General features: G+C 41.7%; 1 protein-coding gene across 1 annotated transcript in view; it reads left to right on the top strand.

Moving 5' to 3' along the window:
* Positions 1–603: 603 nt before the first annotated feature.
* The window catches only part of GUCY2F (guanylate cyclase 2F, retinal), a 166381-nt gene continuing 141457 nt past the window's right edge, over positions 604–25527 (top strand). The window contains 5 exon segments of the mRNA XM_045994808.1: positions 604–739; positions 742–1002; positions 1005–1142; positions 1145–1297; positions 18968–19280. Coding sequence (XP_045850764.1) covers positions 604–739; positions 742–1002; positions 1005–1142; positions 1145–1297; positions 18968–19280 — 1001 coding nt within the window.

The following is a 25527-nucleotide window of genomic DNA, read 5'->3' as shown; positions in this document are numbered from 1 at the left end:
TCATACTAGTTTTATAATTCCGCATTGCCATTATGGGTTTACATCTGTGTCTCTCTCCAAGAGGCATTAGGGTGGAGAAAAATGAGCACATTTTAAACTATAGAAGTGATAATGATAATAATATCACTAATATAACGCTAACACCATTTGCTTCCTGTATGTTTATCCACACAATTCTCACAACGTTGTGAAGTGGGGAGCTGTTGCCAACGTTGAATCAACAGGACTCGGTAATAGATTGAATGTGGGAGCAGAGATGAAGGAAGAGAGTCAGCTGACTAGCAGGTTTCTGCCTGGAGCAAGGGGCGGAATGGTGGGCAGATGTGCCATCTATTGGGACAAGGAGTACAGACAGTGCGGGAAGGAGATGCGTTTTTGGTCAAGGTGGTTTGGGAACTGCAATTCCTTTGCCATTATTTTATAATCCGTCTTTCCAGAAGCTTCAGGAATAAAGGAAGTAATGAATTTCTCCCTCCGATTGACCGGCATTTGGAAACACAGCAGTTTGTCTCAGGAACGCAGACTAACCTTCAGACATTTCCTCACTAGCTTGCTGGAAGCAGGAGGGCTATGCTTTGGGGACCATGGCCTTCTTCTCACCTTATGCTCTGGTGTGCGGCTCCCAGAAGACAGCGAAAACACCATGGTCTTGCAGCCTTCAAGCTCCTATGGTGCTCGTGCCTCCTGGCCCTCACCAGCATCCCACAGTGGGTGTGGGCGCCCCTTTACAAGATAGGGGTAGTGGGCCTTGGGCTTGCGACCCGTTGTTCTCAAAGGCTCTGCCTGAGGTTGCTGCTGGCTTAGCCATGGAGTGCATCAACAGGGACCCATCATTTGAGGCGGGTTGCTCTTTTGAATTTGTGATTCTCAATGAAGACTGCCAGACCTCCAGGGCCCTTTGCAGTTTCATTGTTCACCACCAGATGGCCTCGGGATTTATGGGCCGTGTCAACCCAGGCAACTGCGAGGCCGCCTCGCTCCTGGGAAACAGTTGGAATAAGGGCTTTTCTCTTGGGCTTATGTGAATTACGAATTAAACAATAAAATCAGCCACCTGACCTTTTCACCGACACTCCCTTCTCCGGTCCGGGTGCTGGTAACTGTCATGAGGTACTTCCAGTGGGCTCACGCCGGAGTCATTTCCTAGATGAAGACATTTGGGTGCACACCGCCAATCGAGTACCAAGCGCTCTGCAGAGCCGTGGTCTAGCGGTAGGGGTCGTCCTGAGCTCAGGACAAGACAGCCACAGCCTTCAGACAGCGCTCCTGTGGATTCCTCAGGCTGACAGAATTCTCAGTGAGGGCTTTCTCTCCGCTGAGGTTTAAAGGCGGATTGGGGGGGTGGTGGGGCGTGGGGTGGCGGCGGGGAATAAGACAATTTCCAAAAGGTTTCCTACCCTAGCGCCCTAGGAGAACACATCAGGCATCCGCCCTCTCGCACTCACACTCAGGCTCCAAGACTGTTCAGCTTCAAGGGAGCCTGTTTGATGAACGAAATAAAGGTACAAAGAACTCTGTGGTTAAACATGCCATTGGATCCCAGTGCCTACTCTTAGCATCAAGAGCAACGGGAGCCACACACCTTCCACACCAGTAGGATCCCAGTAGTTTAAGCTCAGCCAAAGAGCGGTGCTTTTGTGGCTCTGTTTGGGCCCATTCTTGCCACCTGCTTCATCACCTTTCACTTGGAACCTGTCTTCTCTGGACTCCACAATATACACTTCCCTTCTGTCCTCTGCACTCACCTCCCTTGCCCCCGCCAAACAGGGTTATCTTTTTGTGTGCCATTCCCAGGGACCTAACTGATAAATAAAAGTGTATTAAGATGAGGAGTCAGCCCAGATTTTAACCTTTCCAAGAGAAGGTTGATGTTGAAGGTGATTCTTGCAGAGACCATGGACAAATCTTGAAGCAAAGGGCAGACCCCAGAAAGCTAATATCACCAGGCCTAGCTGAGGTGGTTTGGGAGAAGAAGAGCCCTTCCTGGTCCTCTGGAATCCGGTGTCTCTCACTTCCTTTTTTTTTAAAGATTTTATTTATTTATTTGACAGAGATCACAAGTAGGGAGAGAGGCAGGCATCGAGAGAGAGAGAGAGAGAAAGAGAGAGAGAGGAAGCAGGCTCCCTGCCAAGCAGAGACCCCAATGCGGGGCTCAATCCCAGGACCCTAGGATCATGACCTGAGCGAAAGGCAGAGGCTTTAACCCACTGAGGACCCAGGCGCCCCTCTTACTTCCTTTTATTGCAGGCCCTTGTGGCACTTACTTTCGATATTTTCTATTCCAGTTTTTTTAAATCTAAATATTTTTTTTCTGGAAAGTGTCAGTGATTTGTGAGAACACAGCTCATTTTGCTATTGCAGGCCACTCCACTGCTTGAGAACGAACGGAGGGCTCAGAAACTCCTTGTCAAATTGATGACTGCTAGGATTAGTCCTGGTCCCAGTCGTTTCCTTAAGGTAACAATGGGTTTGTTAGAGAATGGTCGGGGTTAGTCTGGCCTATAAACAGAAGCCCATTATAAGTTTCAAGTGTCACCAGTATTTGTATCTTTGTTATGATCATTATGGGAAGATGAGGGCAAGAAGTTTTAGTTCCTGGAACTACAGTTGTCTGCTTCCAGCTCCAGTCTACAAGATCTTATAATGTTAAGCAATCAGTGTGGCTTTGATTACTTCATAATAGAGCTTGATACTTTCAAAGCAGAGCACAGAATGATTTTGAAAGATATAAAACCATTTCCAGGGAGGAGTCATGCCAGAAGCAGGCTCACAGATTTAGTATGACTTTAGAACATGTTACAAATATTCACGAAGTCCAGTGTCTCCAGCAAGCTTACATTCCATGAGAGTTTCGCATCCTACGCATTCTAAATAGTATACTCTTTGAAATGACAACTTGGCCTCTACCATGAAATCTTAAATAAATCCAGGCCCAGAACCTCTTTGGGCTGAGAGAAGTTAGGACTGAGTGCTCACCACCCACACGTCCTTTGAGGCAGAGAGATAGCAAATGTACGTATTATGGCCCTACTCTTTGAGATTCATTCCTGTAGGTCGATGGTTCTCACTCTGCACACTAGAATTACCTGGACATCTTCTCCAAACAAATTCTGGTGCCAGAACGCTACATCCAGAGGTTTTGGTGCTCTGTACTGGAGGCCCCAGCAGAAGCATTTTCAATAGCCTCCCAGGTGCATGTAAAATGTAGCCAGCGTTAAGAACCACTGCTTTTGGGGCACCTGGGTGGCTCAGTCGGTTAGGTGTTTGCCTTTGGCTCCGGTCATAATCTCAGGGTCTGGGGATTAAGCCCCACATCCGGAACTCTGCTCAGCCTTGAGTCCACAACCTCTCCCTCTGTGATCTCTCTTGCTTTCCCTCTCTCTCGAATGAATAAATAAAATCTAAAAAAAAAAAAAAAAGAACCATGGCTTTTAGTGAATGAAAATGCAAATAAATGTTCCTTACTTTAAGTTGCCTTTAATATAACGTTGTTTAATATTACATTACTTTAATATAACGTCATTTAATCAGACTGTTTTCTTCATAACAGCATACAGCAGCCTGTTCCAGGAATGGAAGTTTTAAGACTGGGGAGGAGGAAGCCTAGAGAGGAAGTTCTGTGGTTATGGAACAGAGGCTGACCCTGGGCAGGGAGGACAGCAACGGGAAGTGAAGTAGGGACTCAGAAAGGGAAAGAAAAGGCAGCAAAGACAAAGCTCGGCCCTGCAGGATTTTGCTTCTTCTTTCGGACAAAACACAGACAGACTCAGTTGGGGCAGGTCCGGAAGTCTGTGACAGGAGTCAGAATGTGGGAGGGGTGGTGGGGAGCCGGGAAACTGAACTCTCAGTTGGCCTGCGGCCTGAGTATGCCCTCTGACAGTATGGCGTATCCAAAGGTGTGTAGTACTCACATTTGGTACAGCCATTTTGTGGCATCTGAGGGCGCAACAAAGCGGTGAGTAGGGTGTGAGGCTAGGAATCGCTGAAGGGGAGTGACTCAAAGTTAAGATAGGCATGCTGTGGGGTGAGAGCTGTGCCCCAGCCAGTAGAAGCATGAGAAGCAGAATCCGTAGTATGAACATAAATAGACTACCAGGACTTGAACCAAGCAGCCTGGGGTACAGGGCCCGTTTCTGGTCCCATCAGAAAGTGAGAGATCCGGTGAGAAACTGAGCCAGAGGCCAATGAGTATGGACTGGGGCAACAGGGCCATGAGGAAGGTTACAACAAACGAAGCACAGCATATACCCAATCAAATCTCTGGCTGATTTTTCTAGTCCCTCTTACCTGGTGGGACCGAAACTGCTGAGGTATTCCTAGCTGTTACCTATCTTGATGGAAAAGGCACTATGTTTTTGGTGGGAGCTCCTCTGAACCTTGCCTTCCCTATTCCGCTGGATATGAAGCTCTTCCTTACACAGTGGCCCCCACCCGAACCCTCACAGAAGGACATATTGTGATGCACAAAATACAGTGGAAGTGGATCCTGTCCTTTGGAGAGGCCCAGCATATCGGGCAGTGATAAAAATGGGCAAAAGATGGGTTTGGTCCAATCTGCTCATAATAACAGTGATTCCAGCCCCATGTGGTGGTGATAGTGAGGAACAGTGGCAGGGAGGCAGGGAAGAGAAAGGGAGTCTACTGCGGACTGGTGTGTGGCTTCTCATTTCTGTAAATTTAGGTTTCCAATTAAGAAGTATCACCGTCACCTCGCTGGAGTCAGGAGAACCATCTTTCTCAGAAAGGGGTCTAAATGGTGCTTACGCAATACTAAGACAGTGCTAACATTTAACAGTAAAGATGCTAAGAACAATAATAATGGCCATGGGCTCTTTGGAGGGGAAACAGCAGGGGGGTTATTAGATGCTGCCTTTAGAGACAATGATTGCAACCATAATACCACTTTATATGTGAACCTTTCCTCTACAGTTTACAGTTTACAAGGTATTTGCGTATATTTAATCTCATTTAACCCTCAGGATTACCCAGAAGATAGGTATTTCCTTTCAAGTTTTACAACACCTCTGAGTCTCACAAGTAGGTAGGTATAGGTCTTATTCACAACAAACAATGTGGTGAATTAAATCCCAGAGAAGCGGGAATTCGGGAATTCGGCCTCTCCCAGATGTTCTGCTCATTTCCTTGAAAATTCAGAAGCAATAATCTTTGTTTCTGACCAAGTTAGATAGGGAAGATAGGAATTGAAGACAAAGGGCCGCAATTTACAGTCAGGGCTGCTGTGCCTGTTTATGGGAGGTTGTGTCCTGCATCAGGGGAGTTAGCTGAGTGAGCAGAGGGGCTGAAATCCAGTTCATTCTCTACTTAAAACGTGAGCCCTGGTGGAAGTTTTGATCCCATGGCATAAAAGAACATCCTTTCACCAGGCAGAACACCTGTTGGATTGCAATTACCCAGAAGAGGGTTTTGTTGGTTTTTGTTTTGTTTTGTTTTGTTTTTGTTCTGTTTTACTTTGTTGCCAATCCTCACAAAGGCTAGCAGGAGGTCCCACTGAAAAGCTCTTTGGAGAACCTTTCAAATGGCTATTTCAAACCCTCCTCTCCTCACCTTTTTCCTATCAATGCTTGGCTGATTGTGAAATCCTTTCCATTGGGACTAACCAGGTTGTCGAACCATTGGGGATGCCTTTAAATTCTTTCAAATCAGGACTTCTTCATTACGATTGGATATTTAGAAAATAGGACACAGAATGGTCTTCTCTTGATTGTCCAAAATTGAAAACTTTATTACTATGTAATTGGCGGCTAACCTCTTCCCATCTATTGAAGATTACTGTACCTTAAAAAAAAAAAGAAATAATAGCAACTTTGGTAATAGCTAATATTTCTTGAGGGTTTATTGTATGCTAGTCATTTCATTTTTCAAGATTTTTTTAAAGATTTTATTTATTTATTTGACAGACAGATATCACATGTAGGCAGAGAGGCAGGCAGAGAGAGAGGAGGAAGCAGGCTCCCTACTGAGCAGAGAGCCCGATGCAGGGCTCGACTGCAGGACCCTGTGATCATGACCTGAGCCTAAGGCAGAGGCTTTAACCCACTGAGCCACCCAGGGGCCCCTTGCAAGGGTTTTGTACACACCATCTCATTCGGTTGTTGCAACATCCTCAAGTAATAAGGTTAATTATTATTTAACATACTTTATGGGTAAGATTTCAGAGGCCAAAAGAGGTTAAATAACTTGCCAAATGTCACACAGCTTGTGAATGAGAAAGCCAGGCTCTGTACTCAGGTTGGTCTAAAACAGTACCTCTCAAACCTTGGTGTTTACCAGGATCCCCTGGAGGGCTTGTTAAAACACAGATTTCGGGGTTCCCTCTCCAGAGTTTCTGGTTCAGGAAGAGAAAGAAGGGCTAGGGAAGGGTCTCAGAATTTGCGTTTTTAACCAGTTCATAGTGGTGCCCATGTTGCTGGTCCAGGGATCACTCTTTGAGAACCACTGGTCTGATGAAAGTCTTGCACTCTGCTGCCTCCTGTCTACCTGAGGTATGTTCCCAAATCATACTCACTTGAGACCACGTGTGCCACGTAGGTTGTATAATTCAATTCTTCCATTTTTCTTTCTTAATTGTTGGGCCCACTGATGAAATTCTTTTAAGTGCCTCAAGGTAGCCAGCGTTGGCCTTATTTTCCTATAGTCATAACAACAGAGATATTGATAATACCGTGGCTAAGAGTCTTCGTGTTGATAGGGCATTTTGTATAGGATTTGGTATGGATAAGCCTAAGTAAAGGTAAATGGTGAAAGACAACCTGCTGTCATGAATGGGTCTGATATCAGCAATGATAAAATTCTTAGAGACCCAGCACCCAAGGAAGTTTCTATAGATGTATCCAGCATCTAAGCTTTCAACATTTAGGAGGCCTTACCTGGAGAGCAGTTTTTAAAAAGTTGAAGAAAACATATGTTGCAAAGTGTAGAGAAATATTAAAGAGTTCTCTCAAGCTGGACCGCAATGAGAAAGCAATAATGCTCTTGGAATACCAGTTATATTGGGTATAAGAAAATATGACCTGGTGTAGGTGGAATGGCCATTAAATGGAATGTGTGTCTGACATCATGCTGACCTACTTGTATGGGTTCAACATTGTTGGCAGGTAAGTAAGTGGTGGTCTCTGGACTTAAAGCCAAAAATGTGTGTGTCCAGGGTGGTGGGGGAGAGGGGGCTGTCCTTAGCTGATAGAAACAGTCACACATTGCCCAGTGCCCTGCTCTTTAACCCAATGAGCCAACCAGGCGCCCCCCACACTTTTTAAAAAAGATTTTATTTATTTGACAGAGAGAGAGATCACAAGTAGGCAGACAGGCAGACAGAGCCCAGTGCCCTGTTCTGAAATTGTGCTCTGAAGGCCGCCTGCACACAATCAGAGTGGGGGTGGATCTGGGAAGCATGCTGATTCCAGAGCCTCCCACCTTCTTCTTATGCATCCATTTTATAGACTGCATGGAAGAAAGCTGACAGGAAGAGGGTCCAGGGGTACTTCATTCACAGTGTGATCAGATGGTTGAACCCTGGGGGAATGTGAGACTTGGGATAAATCACAAAGGATGCCCCCCCCCGTCCTCTGGATTGTCTGCTCCTCCCTCAACATTTGTTAAAATGAAGTAGATTAAAATATATAGTGATATATATATATATATATATATACATTATATATATATAAATATATAGTGATATATATACATATATATGTATATATATAGTATATATATGTATATATATATGTATATATATATGTATATACATATATATGTATATATATAGTATATATATGTATATATATGTATATATATATGTATATACATATATACATATATATATACATATATATATACATATATATACAATATATATATACATATATATATATGTATCAGTGTAAAGGGATGTTGCAGAACAGTTAAAATGAAGATAAGGAACACTAGTATGTGGATGGGGTTGCTTTCTGGGCTTGGGAGCAATACTGTGGGCTCACCGTATGAATACAACTCCTAAGGACTGAGGACTTAAGTGTGAGACAGGGCCCGTTTTCCTCCACTAAGGACTCTATAGCCAATAATCTGTAAAAAATAAAAAAGTGAACTTTGCCTTCTGAGAAACACAGTTCCTCCATCTGAAGGAACTATCAGACAGAATATTTCAATGAAAGATAAAAAGTAGGAGTAGAGTGACTTAGTAATGAACTTCTCCTGGAGTTTCATGATGTTTCTTGCTGCTCGTGTTGAGGGCGAAAGAGAAGGTCCTGGAGAGCATGCCCTAGTGGGTACCACAGTATGAGGACCTAGTTGCTAATGTTTTGAGTGCGGCTCAGGAAGCATAGAGAAAGTGCTAGTATCATATCATGGTGAGCTGGGATCTCAGCAAGATGTCTCTCCTGATCCTTGTTTTGGCTATAGAGTGGCTGACTGTTAACAATCAGGATGGAAACTTACAAATTAGTATTATTCAGTGATCACCCATTGACCCAGGCCTTGTCGAGGATTTAAGGTTTCTGTCCACTAATCCTTGCCTGACGACACCTTGCAGGTAAAATCCCATTTTAATGAATGTAATTTTGAGATAATAAAGCTATTTAGCAAAATCACCATGTAGAACAGATGCATCCACAAATCCCTGTTCACAAAGCACTCAATCTATTTAATTAAGATGCTGTTGTTTGAATTCAGTATTTATGCTTTCTATTTCAGTCATGTTCAATGGCAAGATCTTGCCATGTAAAAAATGGAGGAGACTGAGCTCATACCCTCTCCAAGGCTTTGTTTTCTCATCTGTAAAATAATGAGGGGAATGAAAGTAACTAGTAGGTCTCAAAGAGTCTTTCCAGTTATAAAAATTCTGACTCTTTGTCTAAGATATCCTTAGTGTGGGCCCATGAAAGAAAAAGTACAAGGAGAGATTAAGGATGAGAGGAAGGTCTTGAGCATAATCCATGACCCTGAGCATCAAGGACAAGTGTGGTAGAATGTACCTGCCCAGTAAATATCACTTCAACTTGTTCCTCCATACTAACAATCCAGATATGCCCATGCCTTAGCCCTCAAGGAACCCGCAAAAGATACCCAAGTGTACAACCTCTGATTTCTCAGGCATTCGTTTAAACAATGTTCATTGGGTGCATAAGATGTACCGGGATACAGAGATAAATAAGACACAGTCTTTGACCAGTCATTGGGTACATGCTGATGCTGAGAAAGGGGTACAATGTGATAATGATTGTTGAATAGCCAGCTCGTCAGGGGGAAGATTGCCCTGATTTATAATGTTTGCCGATTTTCATAGAGTGATTTCCATAATCACTCGCACCATGCCCACTTTAAAGCTACCAGTCTGGGGCGCCTGGGTGGCTCAGTGGGTTAAAGCCTCTGCCTTTGGCTCAGGTCATGATCCCAGGCTCCTGGGATCCAGCCCCACATCTGGCTCTCTGCTCCGCGGGGAGCCTGCTTCCTCCTCTCTCTCTGCCTGCTTTTCTGCCTAGTTGTGATTTCTCCCTATGAAAGAAATAAAATATTTAAAAAAAAATAAAGCTACCAGTCTGACACTGACTGGTGCACAGAATCCCTGAAAATTTAACCACAGGCTCTTCTGAACGAGTACCAGCCAGCTCCAACACACTTCCTAGGGGATGTGACCTTGTGAGGGGGGGCTCTCCTCAGCTGAGGGCAATTTCTGAGAGGTTATTAGTTATCATCTCCTGACACCTCCCCACCCCCGGCAGCTAGGAGAACGAGTGTGTCAGTTGTGAAGGTTGCATATGGGTGGTACACCACGGTACCCACTACACAGAGTGGATGTTAAAGTATTTGCTGAATTTCAACCAACACAATTCCATTTAACGTTCCATCTAGTGAAGTAATTTTAATATCCCTTGAAATATAGTAAATAAAATTGTATCTCTGTTGGGTGATCTTGGTCAAATCAACTAATCTCTGTTTTTGTTGAAGAAACATGGCAATACTGACTTGCTTGCTAAGGATCCTGGTGGACAAACTGGCCAACTGCCTGAAACAGTTGACTTAACTCATTTCTCCCCCTCAGTGGACCTGTTACTGGACTAGTTGGACCAACTGAATTTTGTTTAATGGTGCAACCAAATATAGAGAGTTAGATGTCTTTGATTCTAGTTTTTCCTTCTAAATCCAGCTTTTGCCTTGTCAAACCTCTCTGGCCCTCCATTTTCCCATTATGCAATGTGTAATTATGAACAAAGGAGTCTGAATTCCTTGAGTGGCTCAGGAACTACCTCTAAAGATATCCCAGAGTATTTGAAGGAAGATTTAAGGATGAGAATACACATAGAACCTTTTAGGGCAATTATATTGAAGGAACTAATGGTCATTTGAAAACTGAAAGTTACACTGTGTGTGTGTGTGTGTGATTTAAATCATCATCATAACTTGCTAGTTACACCTTAAAAAACGGAAACTATCAGCTCTAGGTCAAAGGGGAAAGTTTCTGGGGGGGTGGGTATTTAACGAGTGTAAAAAAGTTTTTGGAAATAGATGAAGAAATATGTAAATGCCAAAGACCAGTCATTGATCCTAGTTAAGTGTACTCATTTCCTGAGATTAAAGGTTCCCTGAAAGCACGTATTTACCAATATCAATAGGACCTTTGCCTTTTTTCAAGGAGCTAGAATACTTGCCAGGCATTATCTAATTAAACTACTCACTGTACCTGTGAAATGCTTTGGAATCTGCATTTTAAAGATGTGGGCACTGAAGCACAAGTGGGCTTAAACTAAACTCATTTAGCATGCCAAGGGCGAAATTGGATAGAAGACTTTGAGTCTCATGATCTTGCTGCCATTTTTCAACTGTGGCCTCCTCTAATCCACTCTATTCTAGCATAGCCTTGCCAAACAACATAGTTTTGTAAATCTAGGAGGAATTAAATAGCTTGCAAAGTAATTCCAATTACAGGGAAGTTAGATTTTAAAAGTTGAATGTATCGATCTGGGGGAGTCAAGATGGCGGGGAAGTAGGAGGAGGCGCCTTTTCGACCTGTACCCTCACATGAGCTGATTACCTACCAAAGAACTCCGATCACCCATGAAATCAGCCTGAGATCAGAATTATACACGTCTGGATCTCTACAGGAGCAGAGGACACCAGTGGGCAGGTTAAGCAGAGTGGGAACATCTGACTGATATCGGAAGATAAACAAAAGGGGGAGGGAGCCACCAGAGGCGACCAATTGGAAAGTAATACCCCAATACAAGACTGCCCTGCGTCTGGGGACCAGCATTAACTGAAGTCTGGTTGAAAGCACTCAAAAGGAGCAAAGGATCGGGAGTGGGGTTCAGGGAAATTGTGGGAATCAGGGCAGTTAGGGACAGGGGCTGAAGTCCCCGGACCCAGGACAGCTTCCCCTGGCACTGAGCCAGAGAGAGTGGGGCGGAGAAACCAGGTCGTGGTCCCTGAGCCGCCAGCACACCTGAGCTGCCAGCGCGCCCGAGAACGCGTGGGGTCCAGCTCCCATGAGGAGCTGGGAGCCTCACCAGATGGCGTTCCTGAGACGGGCGCACCCCACACCCTCCCTGAGAGAGGTGCGGGCAGGCATTAACCTGATGCTCTTAGACCCGTGCTGAGGATTCAGAGCCTGAGATGCAAGTGCCCCACATCCTCCCCTGGGAGACATTCTCACAGGCGCTAGCCGGGAGCTCTCGTACCCAGAAAAACCAGGCACTCCCAGCCTGGGCCAGCGGGAAAATCTCAGTGTGTAACCACTGCGTGGAACCTCTCTGGCGGTCTGGAGCTTCCCAGACAGATGCTGCCATGGTTTTGGGTACAAGGAGGAGATCCTGCATCCCCAGGGACCTTGACTCAGAACCTACTCTGCCAGCAGCTCTGCAGAGAATTCTGAGGCTTCTCTCTGACAGGGAGATCAGGGTGCAGTTTGCTCTCCTCTAAACCTCCAAAACCATCAAAAGCTGTCAAGGCGAGAGAAAACAGATGAACAAACATAAAACCCTCCAGAGAACAAAAGCCTGAAAAAAACAGGTTTCCTCAGAGCCCACCCCCTTGAGGGGGGTGGGAGGACTTAACTCAGGGAACATCATTGACTGAAAACCCACGTGGCAGGCCCCTCCCCCAGAAAACCAACAAGGAAAGAAAAAAAAAAGTCAACAAGAGAACAGCCACCACTATTTCATAGATACAACGTTTATATTTAACATTACGACTATTCTGGTTCATTTTTTTATACATATAGATAATTTTTTAACCTATTTACCATCACAGTGAGATGTCCAGTACATCAAATTCCTTAGTAACCTTCTAACCTGAATTTTTGATACATACACCCGTGTTTTTCTTCTGCTTTTCTATTTTTTAATTTTTTTTTTAAATTTTAGTTTGGTTTAGTCTAGTTTATTCTTTTTTAATTTTTATTTTCTAATATACATATAGAGTTAAATTTCAAGGTAATCCCCTTTCCCCAATCAATGCTACCCCTATAGGTAAACCAATTTTTAATCCCCCTTTATCTAAGGAAAGTCGAGTCCTTTAACAAAGACATCAAGATACACCCAGGAAGAATCAAAATAACCTTCCTTGCCCACACTGAGAATTTATAACCACTCTCCCATCTTTTCCTTCTGCCAGTGTTTCTGTGTATTTGTGTTTGTCCTGATAGTATATAAATAATATACTTGGGGTTCTTTTTGACAAGGTTTTTCCTTTTTTTTGCTTATATATATATTTTTTCTCTTGTTATATACGTTTATCAGTCTTTTTGTTTGTCTGTTTTTGTTTGTATACTTCATAAACTTACCTTGGGGCCCATTTGGGCTGAGCCTTCTCTTTTATCTTCCCTTTTTTCCTGTCTCTCTCTCTCTCTTTTTTATCTTTTCCATTTTCTTTTCTTTTTTCCTCATTTGGGTGGGGAATCCTGATTGCTCAGAAGCGTTCTTGGGTGCACCTTGACTGCACCACAGTTGATACATCCAGCTACATCTGTTCAGTCATCTCTCACCAAAATGACTAGGAGTAGGAATGCCCAACAGAAGAAAAATACAGAGGATGGACCTTCTGCAACAGAGCTAATGGTTATCGACATAGACAAAATGTCGGAAAAGGAATTCAGGCTAACAATTATCCAGGCAGTAGCTAGGTTGGAGAAAGCCATGGGTGACCAAACAGAATTGATTAGGGCAGAACTGAAAGCCACCAGGGATGATGTTCACAATGTTAGGGCAGAACTGAAAGCCACCAGGGATGATGTTCAAAATGCTCTCAAGGAGTTCCAATCAAATCTAAATTCTCTAAAAGCGAGGGTAACTGAGACAGAAGATAGAATTCATGATCTGGAGGACAAACAGATAGAGAGAAAGGATGAGGAGGAAGCCTGGAACAAACAGCTCAGAAGCCACAAAAACAGAATCAGGGAAATCAGTGATGCCACGAAACGTTCCAATGTCAGAATTATTGGAATCCCTGAAGGGGAGGAGAAAGAAAGAAGTCTAGAAGATATAGTGGAACACGTTGTCTATGAAAATTTTCCCAATCTCACGAATGGAAACAGTGTTCATGTACTAGAGGCAGAACGGTTTTCCCCCATGATGATAGATTCTCGAAAGTCCTCAGGACAGCTGATAGTAAGAATATAGAATTATAACTGTAGGCAGACCCTCTTGAAAGCAGCTAGGACAAAGAAGATCCTTACATACAGAGGAAAACCCATTAGAATAATGTCAGACCTGTCCACAGAGACCTGGCAAGCCAGGAAGGGCTGGCAAAATATATTCAGGGCACTAAATGAGAAGAACATGCAGCCAAAAATACTTTAGCCAGCAAGACTGACATTCAAAATGAATGGAGAGATAAAGAGTTTCCAAGACCTGCAAGGCTTAAAACACTATGCAACCACCAAGCTGGCACCGCAGGAAATATTAAGGGGGGTTCTATAAAAAAAAGAAAAAATCCTAAGAATATCATTGAACAGAAATATAGAGACAATCTACAGACAGAAAGACTTAAAAGGTAACACGATGTCAATCACAACCTATCTATCAATAATCACTCTCAATGTGAATGGCCTAAATGCGCCCATAAAATGACACAGGGTTGCAGTTTGGATAAAACAACAGGACCCAACCATATGTTGTCTATCAGAGACCCATTTTGAACTTAAGTTACACCCAGACTGAAAGTGAAGGGATGGAGAAGTAACTTTCATGACAATTGCCCTCAAAAGAAGGCCGGGGTAGTGATTCTCATATCAGATAAATTAGATTTTAAACTAAAGACTGTAGTCAGAGATATAGAAGGACACTACATCATTCTTAAAGGGACTATCCACCAAGATGATCTAACAATTGTAAATATCTATGCCCCCAATATGGGAGCAGCCAATTACATAAGAAAACTATTAATCAAGATAAAGAGTCATATTCATATGAATACATTGATAGTAGGAGATCTTAACATGCCTCTCTCAGTAATAGACAGATCATTGAAGCATAAAATCAATAAAGAAAGAAGAGCATTGAATGAAACATTGGACCAGATGGACCTCATAGATATATACAGAACATTCCACCCTCAAACAACACATTACTCATCCTTCTCAAGGGCACATGGAACCTACTCCAGAATAGACCACATACTCGGTCACAAAGCAGTACTCAACTGATACCAAAAGACTGACATTATTCCCTGCATATTCTCAGATCATAATGCTTTGAAACTCGAGCTCAGTCAAAAGGAAACGTTCGGAAGGAACTCAAACACCTGGAAGCTAAAGACCACCATGCTTAAGAATGCTTGTATCAACCAGGAGATCAAAGAAGAACTTAAACAATTCATTGAAACCAACAAGAATGAAGACACTGCAGTCCAAAACCTAAGGGATACAGAAAAGGCGGTTCTAAGGGGGAAATACATAGCCATCCAAGCCTCCCTCAAAAACATTGAAAAATCCAGAATACACCAGCTGTCTCTACACCTTAAAGAACTGGAGAATCAACAACACATCAAATCAACTCCACACACAAGAAGGGAAATAATCACGATTACAGCAGAGATCAATGAGGTAGACACCAGAGATACAGTAGAACGTATCAATGAAACTAGAAGCTGGTTTTTTGAAAGGATCAATAAGATCGAAAAACCATTGGCCACACTAATCTAAAAGAAAGGAGAGAAAGCCCAAGTTAATAAAATTATGAATGAAAAGGGAGAGATCACAACGAACACCAAGGAAATAGAAACAATCATCAGAAATTATTACCAACAGTTATATGCCAATAAGCTAAGCAACCTAGATGAAATGGATGCATTCCTGGAAAACTATAAACTACCAAAATTGAACCAGGAAGAAATTGACAACCTGAATAGACCAATACCTAGCAACGAGAGTGAAGCAGTGATCAAAAACCTCCCCAAAAACAAGAGGACAGGACCTGACGGATTCCCTGGGGAATTCTACCAAACTTTCAAAGAAGAAATAACACCAATTCTCCTGAAACTGTTTCAAAAAATTGAAGCAGAAGGAAAAGTTTCAGACTCTGTTTATGAAGCCAGCATTACCCTGATCCCCAAACCAGGAAAAGACCCTACCAAAAAGGAGAATTTCAGACCAATATCACTGATGAATATGAATGCTAAGATTCTCAACAAGATCCTAGCAAACAGGATCCAGCAGCACATTAAAAAGATTATCCACCATGACCAGGTGGGATTCATCCCTGTGTTACAAGGATGGTTCAACATTCCCAAATCAATCAATGTGATAGAACAAATCAATAAGAGAAGAGAGAAGAACCACATGGTCCTCTCAATGGATGCAGAAAAAGCATTTGACAACATCCAGCATCCGTTCCTGATTCAAACGCTTCAAAGTATCGGGATGGAGGGAACATTCCTGAATTTCATAAAATCTGTGTATGAAAGACCCACAGGCAATGTCATCCTCAATGGGAAAAAGCTTGTAGCCTTCCTGTTGAGATCAGGAACAAGACAAGGATGCCCAGTCTCACCACTCTTGTTCAACATAGTATTAGAAGTCCTAGCAATGTCAATCAGACAACAAAGAGAAAGAAAAGGTATCCAAATTGGCAAGGAAGAAGTCAAACTCTCTCTCTTGCAGATGACATGATTCTTTATATGGAAAACCCCAAAGACTCCACCTCCAAACTACTAGAACTCATACAGCAATTCAGTAACGTGGCAGGATACAAAGTCAATGTACAGAAATCAGTGGCTTTCTTATACACTAACAATGAAAATACAGAAAGGCAAATTAGAGAATCGATTCCATTTACTATAGCACCATGAACCGTAAGATACCTGGGAATAAACCTAACCAAAGAGGTAAAGTATCTGTACTCGAGGAACTACAGAACACTCATGAAAGAAATTGAAGAAGACACAAAAAGATGGAAGACCCTTCCATGCACCTGGATAGGGGGAATAAACATTGTTAAAATGTCTATACTGCATAGAGAAATCTATACTTTTAATGCCATTCTGATCAAAATTCCACCAGTATTTTTTAAAGAGCTGGAGCAAATAATCCTAAAATTTGTATAGAATCAGAAGAGACCCCGAATTGCTAAGGAAATGTTGAAAAGCAAAAACAAAACTGGCAGCATCACGATACCTGATTTCAAGATTTACTACAAAGCTGTGATCACCAAGACAGCATGGTACTGGCATAACAGCAGACACATCGACCAGTGGAACAGAGTAAAGAGTCCAGATATGGACCCTCAACTCTATGGTGAAATAGTCTTCGACAAAACAGGAAAAAATATACAGTGGAAGAAAGACAGTCTCTTCAATAAATGGTGCTGGGAAAACTGGACAGCAATATGTAGAAGAATGAAACTCGACCATTCTCTTACACCGTACACAAAGATAAGCTCGAAATGGATAAAAGACCTCAATGTGAGACAGGAATCTATCAGAATCCTAGAGGAGAACACAGGCAGTAACCTCTTCGATATCAGTCACAGCAACTTCTTTCAAGATATGTCTCCAAAGACAAAGGAAAGAAAAGTGAAAATGAACTTTTGGGACTTCATCAAGACCAAAAGCTTCTGTACAGCAAAGGAAATAGTCAAAAAAACAAAAAGGCAACCCACGGTATGGCAGATGATATTTGCAAATGACCGTACAGACAAAAGGTTGATATCCAGGATCTATAAAGAACTCCTCAAATTCAACACAGACAAAACAGATAATCATATCAAAAAATGGGCAGAAGATATGAACAGACACTTCTCCAGTGAAGACATACAAATGGCTATCAGACACATGAAAAAATGCTCATCATCACTAGCCGTCAGGGAGACTCAAATTAAAACCATATTGAGATATCATCTTACACCAGTTAGAATGGCCAAAATTAGCAAGACAGGAAACAACGAGTGTTGGAGAGGATGTGGAGAAAGGGGAACCCTCTTGCACTGTTGGTGGGAATGCAAGTTCGTACAGCCACTTTGGAGAACAGTGTGGAGATTCCTGAAGAAATTAAAAAGAGAGCTTCCCTATGGCCCTGCCATTGCACTACTGGGTATTTACCCCAAAGATTCAGATGTAGTGAAAAGAAGGGCCATCTCTACCCCAATGTTTATAGCAGCAATGGCCACGGTCGCCAAACTGTGGAAAGAACAAGGATGACCTTCAACGGACGAATGGATAAGGAAGATGTGGTCCATATGCACGATGGAGTATTATGCCTCCATCAGAAAGGATGAATACCCAACTTTTGTAGCAACATGGATGGGGCTGGAAGAGATTATGCTGAGTGAAATAAGTCAAGCAGAGAGAGTCAAGTATCATATGGTCTCACTTATTTGTGGAGCATAACAAAGAACATGGAAGACATGCGGAGATGGAGAGAAGGGTGTTGAGGGAAATTGGAAGGGGAGATGAATGTTGAGAGACTATGGACTCTGATAAACAACCTGAGGGTTTTGAAGGGGTGGAGGGTGGAAGGTTGGGGAACCAGGTGGTGGGTAAGGAGGGCACGTATTGCATGGAGCACTGAGTGTAGTGTAAAACAATGAATACTGTTACGCTGAAAGAAGTTTAAAAACCTGGGGAAAAGAGTTGAACATATCACCGATAATATTATTTTTTTCAAAGATTTTATTTATTTATTTGACAGAGAGAGAGAGAGAGATCACAAGTTGGCAGAGAGGCAGGCAGAGAGAGAGGAGGAAGCAGGCTCCCTGCGGAGCAGAGAGCCTGATGCGGGGCTCAATCCCAGGACCCTGAGATCATGACCTGAGCCGAAGGCAGCGGCTTAATCCACTGAGCCACCCAGGCGCCCCTCACCGATAATATTATTAGCATTTAGAGTTGACTGTGAGCTAGTGCCATTCATTGTCTATAATGCCATGGTAAGGGTAGGAACAGTTGTGTAAAATCTATTGGAATATATGTTTGCAGGAGCAGAGCCATAAGTAGCAGTGGTGGTTCTGAGAATGTCCCCCATCCTCACCCTCTAGTCTTCTTATTCTTAGGTACTATTTTTTGAGTGCTATGCGCTTAGCCCATTATGCGAATTGCTCCTTCAATCAACACTACAACTTTATGAAGTACATATTTATGATCCCATTTCATAAGTGAGGCAGAGAGAGGTAAGCTAAAGGTATACAGCTAACAATGACTAGTGATGTTAAGGTATAAACCTGAATCTTCCAGTCCCAAAGCCTCTTCATTATGCTACCTCCCATTTGCTAAATTTGTTCTTATCCCTGTGTAGTAGTAGGTTCTGTAGGCTGTAGACATATCTGCGTCATCCCTTTGCCGCATCCAGGGTCCTGAGCGTACCTCAGCCTTAGTTAAGTGCTTCAACATCATAATCATCTTAGAGGTGTAAGATAAAAATCATTTACCAGTTGGTTATAACGTATCTATTTATTTTTCCTGATCTGTGGTTTTTGGAATTCTATTTCACTAACATATTACTGCCATAACCCTCCTGCTTTGTTGGTTTCAGTAATCATCATGTATGTACATTTGGCCTTGATTGGGGGGGAGACTCAGAGGCATCTCTTGGAATGGGCTCATGATGTGAAAATGACTGATGGAACCTACATCTTTGTTCCCTATGACGTTCTGATCTACAGTTTACTTTATAAGCATACCCCCTACCAGGTCCTGAGAAACAACCCAAAACTCCGGGAAGCCTATGATGCTGTGTTGACCATTACAGTAGAATCCCAAGAAAAAACCTTCTATCAAGCCTATACTGAGGCAGCAGCTAGACATGAAATTCCTGGGAAGCTGGAGTCAGATCAGGTAAGTGCAGAGTTACAAGTTACCAGAAGTTGAGACCCTCAAACAAGATGGTCAATATTGTTCCTGTGAAAAGCCTCTATTTGCATAGGCAACCCAATCAAGAAGATTGATTCTTGATTGGGATTTAATTTATGCAACCACGCATAAATTAAAAACACCTTTTGTTTGCATGAAACATTTGTAAAACAAAGACACATTGTTGAAGCTTTTTTTTTAATTGTCAAGCTGCCCACAATAACAACATGCAGCTGTGAAGAATAAGTAAAATCTATTTAAGAAGAGGGAAACAAAGATTTCATAATGTACTAGTGCTATTCAAGGGAGCTAGAGAATTTTTATGTCTGACCCAAGTTCAGCTAGTTTGAATAGTTCTAAATCTATTCAAAATCAAAGAGAGCTGGTGTATGAGACCATATTAAATTTATTATTGATAAAACTGGTATTAGAGAATATGGCTTCTGTTTGTAAACATTTGAGCTTCCCAGTACTGAATCTGAGGATTACCCAGACTTCCCTACCTAGTCAACAACATTGCAGGACCACCATATTCCAGCACCACAAGAGCGTGCCTTTTGTAAAATGTACAGCCTGGAGGAGCATAGTGGAGTAAGTGCTTCCTATAGGTAGGTGGCTCCTAAGAGAAAGAAGTTAGGAGGGGCTGGGCTGTATATCCTTAGTTCTCCTTCCAAATTAACCAGTCAGGTTAAATCACTCCTCCTCTGTGAGAAGGAATGAGTAAGGGGGTGAGAAGAGGTCAGATTTTTTTTTTTTTTTTGCTAGTAGAGCTATCTCTGCATGAAAGGAATAGTTTGGAATGGGGAAAAATTCCTCCCTTCTAATATGTAAGATGTGATATTTACATGTGTATAAATGAATATATGTATGAACACATTTCGGATTCAAATCACAGACACTAAAGGGCCTGAGCAAGTAAAGGAGTAGGGAGGGGAAGAAAGCAGAGAAAGGAATGGAGAGCAAAGACAAAAACAAAGAGGAAGCATCCAAAAAAGACAAGGAATATGGGAAGAAGGTAGGGAGGCCAAAGATACCAGTTAGATTTGAAAAAAAATAAAGAGGTGGTTTTTGTAGTTTGGAGGCTAGATGTAGAAGGCAGTCACTTTTAGAAGTATTTAGAATAACACATGAGTAGAATTAAAAGTTCTAGCATTTGCTAGCATAGTGTATCAGTTATAATGCTTCTGGCTGTAAGTAACAGACTGTTCAACACAAAATGGCCCAGGTGATTTTTCTTTTCAAAATTTGAAGGTACGGGAGCTCAAGGGTCCTTTATTCATCAGCTTAATGATTTTATCAATGAACCAGGCTCAACTCATCTTTCCATTTTACAAGCCATAGCATGCTATCTGGCCATCGTTATTTGGTTGGTCTTATGGTCCCATGATGGCTGCCACAGTTCCAGACATTACATATTATAGGTGGAACTGCCTCCAGCTAAAAATGGGCAATGATCTTTTCTTGTGTCTCTCTTTAAGAGTGAGGAAATCTTTCCCAGAAGCTCCTCAGGCAGACTTTTCTCCACACTTTCTTGATCACATTCATGTCTCATATACATACTGAAATCAATCATTTAGGAAGAAGAACAAAGCCATCATGGTTAACCCTATGGCTGCTGGAAAAATGTGAACAGATTTGAGATTCTGTTAGCAGGGAAGAAGGCTGTCAGGGAGGCAGCTGATTGTGTCTAACACTCACATTCTCAATGATATTCTTTTTTATATCCACCATTTATTTCTTTATCCCGTGGACTGCTTCTGCCTCTGCACAAATAATTCAGATAAAACTTAGGTTTACTTTAAGTATTGATAACGAAGATTTTGCTGATTCTTGTTCTAATAAAAAAAAAGGTGACCAGCAGTAATATTAACAGGGCAGGTTTTGAACTTTATTGCTACTGAGATGTTTATAATAAATCTTTTAGGAGACACACAGATGTTTAAAAACAGATGGTCAGTTTGGTCATGAATTGCAAGAATCCCTCAGATTCCGAAGAATGGTTGCTCAAACCAGTTGTTTGGTGTTATTTACAGGCAAGCGAAGAGATGGTGAATTTTTGTATTTTTTAGCCAATGATACAACACCACATCGATACAGACTAATTCTTTTTACTTTAATCACGAAATGAGGAAAGAAGAAAGGTGTGTGTGTGTGTGTGTGTGTGTGTGTATTGTACATACATATATATGAACAGATATTTTTATAAAAAATTCAGACCTACTGCTTGTAATATTTGACCCAATCCTTTTGTGTTTGTGGAAAACATAAGGTAATTAAGGCAAGAAAAGAAAAGACACCACTATCTTCGTTGCTAGGCAGCATGTACCTGCTTTAGACAAGAAAATAGAGAGAGTTAAAGCAAAGGATCTAGATCTTATAAAACAGCTTGTTTGGATGCATTTCTTCCCCCTCTTTGCAGGTGCCTAGGGTATACCCCCCTAACCAAAGGCTACGAGAAGGATGAGACAGTTATCTTTGGATTTCTGATAAACAAAACCTTCTTTTGCCTAAATTATTTAGCTAAATTTTTGAAGGCAGCAGGTATAGGAGAAAGAGCATATGATAAAGAGTGAGACACACTTGGGTTTAAGTACCAGGGTTCCACTCTTACTAGCTGTGTGTCCTTGGGCAAATTACTTCCACTTTTTTGAGTCTCAGGGTTCTCCTCTGTAAAATGGGTTAGTGATCTACATCTAGGATTATTGCAAAGATTAAACAAAGTCACACATGTAAGGTAACTAGCAGAATGTCTGGCTCACAGAGACCTTCCTTTCCACTTTTTCTGCCGTGGGGTCAGAATGACCTTACACTTACCATCTAAGTTTGAATCTGATTTCAGTTCCCTACTCTTGAAGTTTTCTGGTTCCTAGCGGAAAATTGCTCAATAGTTTTAGCTTTCAAGATTATTTTGCTTTCAGAATCCCAAATGATATTTTCTTAGATCAAATGATGTAGTGCATCGTTTGTTTGTCCCCAGAATCCTGCTGTTTTTGCCTTTAAGTCAAAAGATCAATAAATATCTGCTAAGAACCTGCCATGCGCCATGCATTGTGTGGAACTCCAGATAGAACAGTTAACAAGACAAGATTTTTGTCAGTGGTGTGTTGGAACTTGTTTACTAAAGTTGATGGTGTGCACCTTTTCCCAATTCTGTGTCTAGTGGCATCATGTTGGTAGCTAGAAACCAGCCATCGGGAGTATTTACACCACAGAAATTGGTAAATGATACAAGTAAGAGCTGTTTTCCTCCTTATAGAATCAAACGTTTCCTTGCACATCTCTTGTTCCTGATCATTTGGGGTGTAAATTCCTGTGAGAGGGACAGTAAGCGAATAAACAAACGCATGAAAAACATGGCCATTTTTCTCTCTTGCCCAATAACTTCCAGTGGAGCTGAAATTTCCATAGAGAGGCTATGTTGCCAGGAGCAGTATATGCAATCTTTTTATGTCCTTTAAAAAGTAAAAGCAAAGACTGTCAAAGTGATATGCACACATAGTTTTAACAGTTATGAAAAGGCTAAAAAGTTTGTGTCAACAACAAAGCAGTTCCTAGGCCTCCCTCCCACCTTTCATCAGAAGCAACCACTTTCTTGTCTCTTTTGCTTTTTATTCTGGTATTTACTTCTGGGTTTGTAAATACCATACCACCGCTAGTCTCTCTCTCTCTCTCTCTCTCTCTCTGTCTCTCCCCCTCTCTCTCAGTTATCTCTTGATTAATCAATTTATTTATTATTCATTTATTTATTTATTATTGAGAGATGGGGAGAGAGAGAGAGGGAGGGAGGAGGGGTAGCGGGAGTAGGAGAGTCTTTTGTGTATTTTTAAGATTATTTATTTGAGAGTGAAAGAAAGAGAGAGCAAGATCCTGGGGAGAGGGGCAGAAGGAGAGAGAATGTTAAGCAGACTCTGTGCTGAGCACCAAGCCTGATGCAGGGCTTAATCTCATGAGTCTGAGTTCAGGGCCTGAGCTGAAACCAGGAGTTGGATGCTTAACAAGATGTGCCACCCAGACGCCCCATGGAGAAAGAGAATCTTAAGCAGACTCCACTCCCAAGGTGGAGCTTGACACAGGGCTCCATCCCACAACTGTGAGATCATTCACGCATGACCTGAGCCAAATTCAAGAGTTGGATGCTTAAGGGACTGAGCCACGCTGGCACCCCTTGATTAATCAATTTTAGACAATATTTGCTGGCTTTCTATTACAGTTGAGGACTTTTAGCTCTTATATACTTCCTTATGCTCCTTCAAACCTTCAATATAGGTATGCCACAATTTTTAGTTAAACTCATATTTGGTATTTTTTGTATTATACCTATCTAACTATCATTGATTGCTGATCCATATGGTATATTATGGTAACAGTTCATTCTGCGTGTAACTTTTGATTTTTACTGGGGTTAACAATTGTCTCATTTTTAAATTTGTTTACCTTAACTTGAATTGTGAAGTCTTTCCACACTGTCTGATAAAGCTGTAGAATTTTCACAGAACAATTTTATACATGGCAAATATCCTTTATCAGTTTCATTTGTTTTTCCTGAAGCTCTCTGTCCTCCTGTTCCAATCTAAACTTATTGCTTTCTAAAGCTTCTGCACAACTTGTTATGCTAAGATCTCCTTTTCCACTACCCTGGAAGGTCCCTTTCTCCTTTTTTTTTTCTCTGCTGAATCCACTCTTGCATGAATCTTGTGGCTCCCATTTTTTCCACCAGTTTACTCTTGTTTTGGTGGAGCACACTCTCTAGTGAGAAAGGTACAGGGATGGTAAATTTTCGAAATTTTGCATATCTGAAAGTCATTCTTCTATCTTCACGATTGGTTGATAGTTTGGGTATAAAAATCTAGGTTAGAAAATCATTTTCCCTAAGGTGCCTGGCTCGCTGTTGGAAGAGCATGTGACTTTTTTGATCTCGGGTTTTTAAGTTTGAGCCCCACGTTGGGTATAGAGATTACTTAAAATCAACCATCAAATAAAATAAAATCATTTTCCTTTAGCGCTCTGCAACATGGCATGCTGTCTTCTTATTTCCATTATTGGCATTGACAATTCCAATGCCATTGTTATTCCTGAGTCTTTAATAAAACCTCTTTTCATTCCTTCCCATCTCTTCCAGAGGCTTTTAAGATTATCTTTATTCTTGATGTTAGGAAATTTCATGATGATGTCTGGATCCTTAACATACATTATGCAGTATCTATTGTGGGGCCTTTCAGTCCCATTCTACCTGGGAAATGTGTGTATATTATTTATTTGATAATTTCTTTGACAACATTGTCTTTGTTCTCTCTGAAAATACTCTTCATTGTTTATAAGATTGCCTGGGTTGATTTTTTAATTGTCTAATTGTTTCTCTTGTACCATCCAGATTTTTGTTATAAATTACTCTTCCTAACAGAGCCTCTCAATTCTGCATCTTCTTTTACTGATTTTTAATTTTTCCCCTATAATATTGTTAATTTCCAAGAGTTGGTTCTTGCTGTTTGATTATTCTATTTTGATGGCATCCTGGTCTTTTTTGTAACTATGGTATTTTATCTTATTTCTTAGAAAATATTCATTGTACTTTCTTTGAAGTTCTTTTCTGCTGCCTATGTTTTTCTCCCTTTCTAATTTTTCATGCTACTTTGTTTTGGTCTTTCTACTTCATATTGGAAGTTTCCTTAATTCTTAATTTCCTTAATTCTCTGGTGATCCTGAATGAGAAGAATGAAGCTCTAAGAGACAGATTTGAAGGTGTATGTACATGGTGTGTTTGTTAGCCAGTGGAGAAATTGGCTAGCCCGCTGAAGTTTTATGTCAGTATCTGTAGATCTTGCCTCTTGGGCTACACTCTCTTCATGGACTCTTGGGAGCCATAATCCTGGTTGTCAGTATTCTAGGAGTCATGGGTGGGGGGGTGGGGAGGAGACTGGGACTCTCATTGTTAAGTATAAACACTTTAACTTCATCACTCTTTTTTGTGACTTGCCTAACTTTTACCTTCCTTTGGATTACGTGTCCCAGCTCCAGAGCTGTTCGGAATCAATTTAACCTGTTTCCAGCAGGGTTCGGCTTTCCTTAATAGAGGTGGGGATGGCGGATGTCTAATCACTCCTTACAAGGCCATTCAAAGGGCTGTCCTTCCTTTAAAGTCCTGCCTCACTTGGCCTTCTATAGTACTTGGTGCCTCTAATTCCTATGCCTTTGTAGGATTCTCAGGGGGAAAATCTGCTTGTTGCTTACCAGCATTCCCCTTGG

The sequence above is a fragment of the Meles meles genome, chromosome X (genome assembly GCF_922984935.1).
Source record: "Meles meles chromosome X, mMelMel3.1 paternal haplotype, whole genome shotgun sequence".
NCBI lineage: Eukaryota > Metazoa > Chordata > Mammalia > Carnivora > Mustelidae > Meles > Meles meles.
This window is presented reverse-complemented; position numbering and strand designations above follow the sequence as displayed.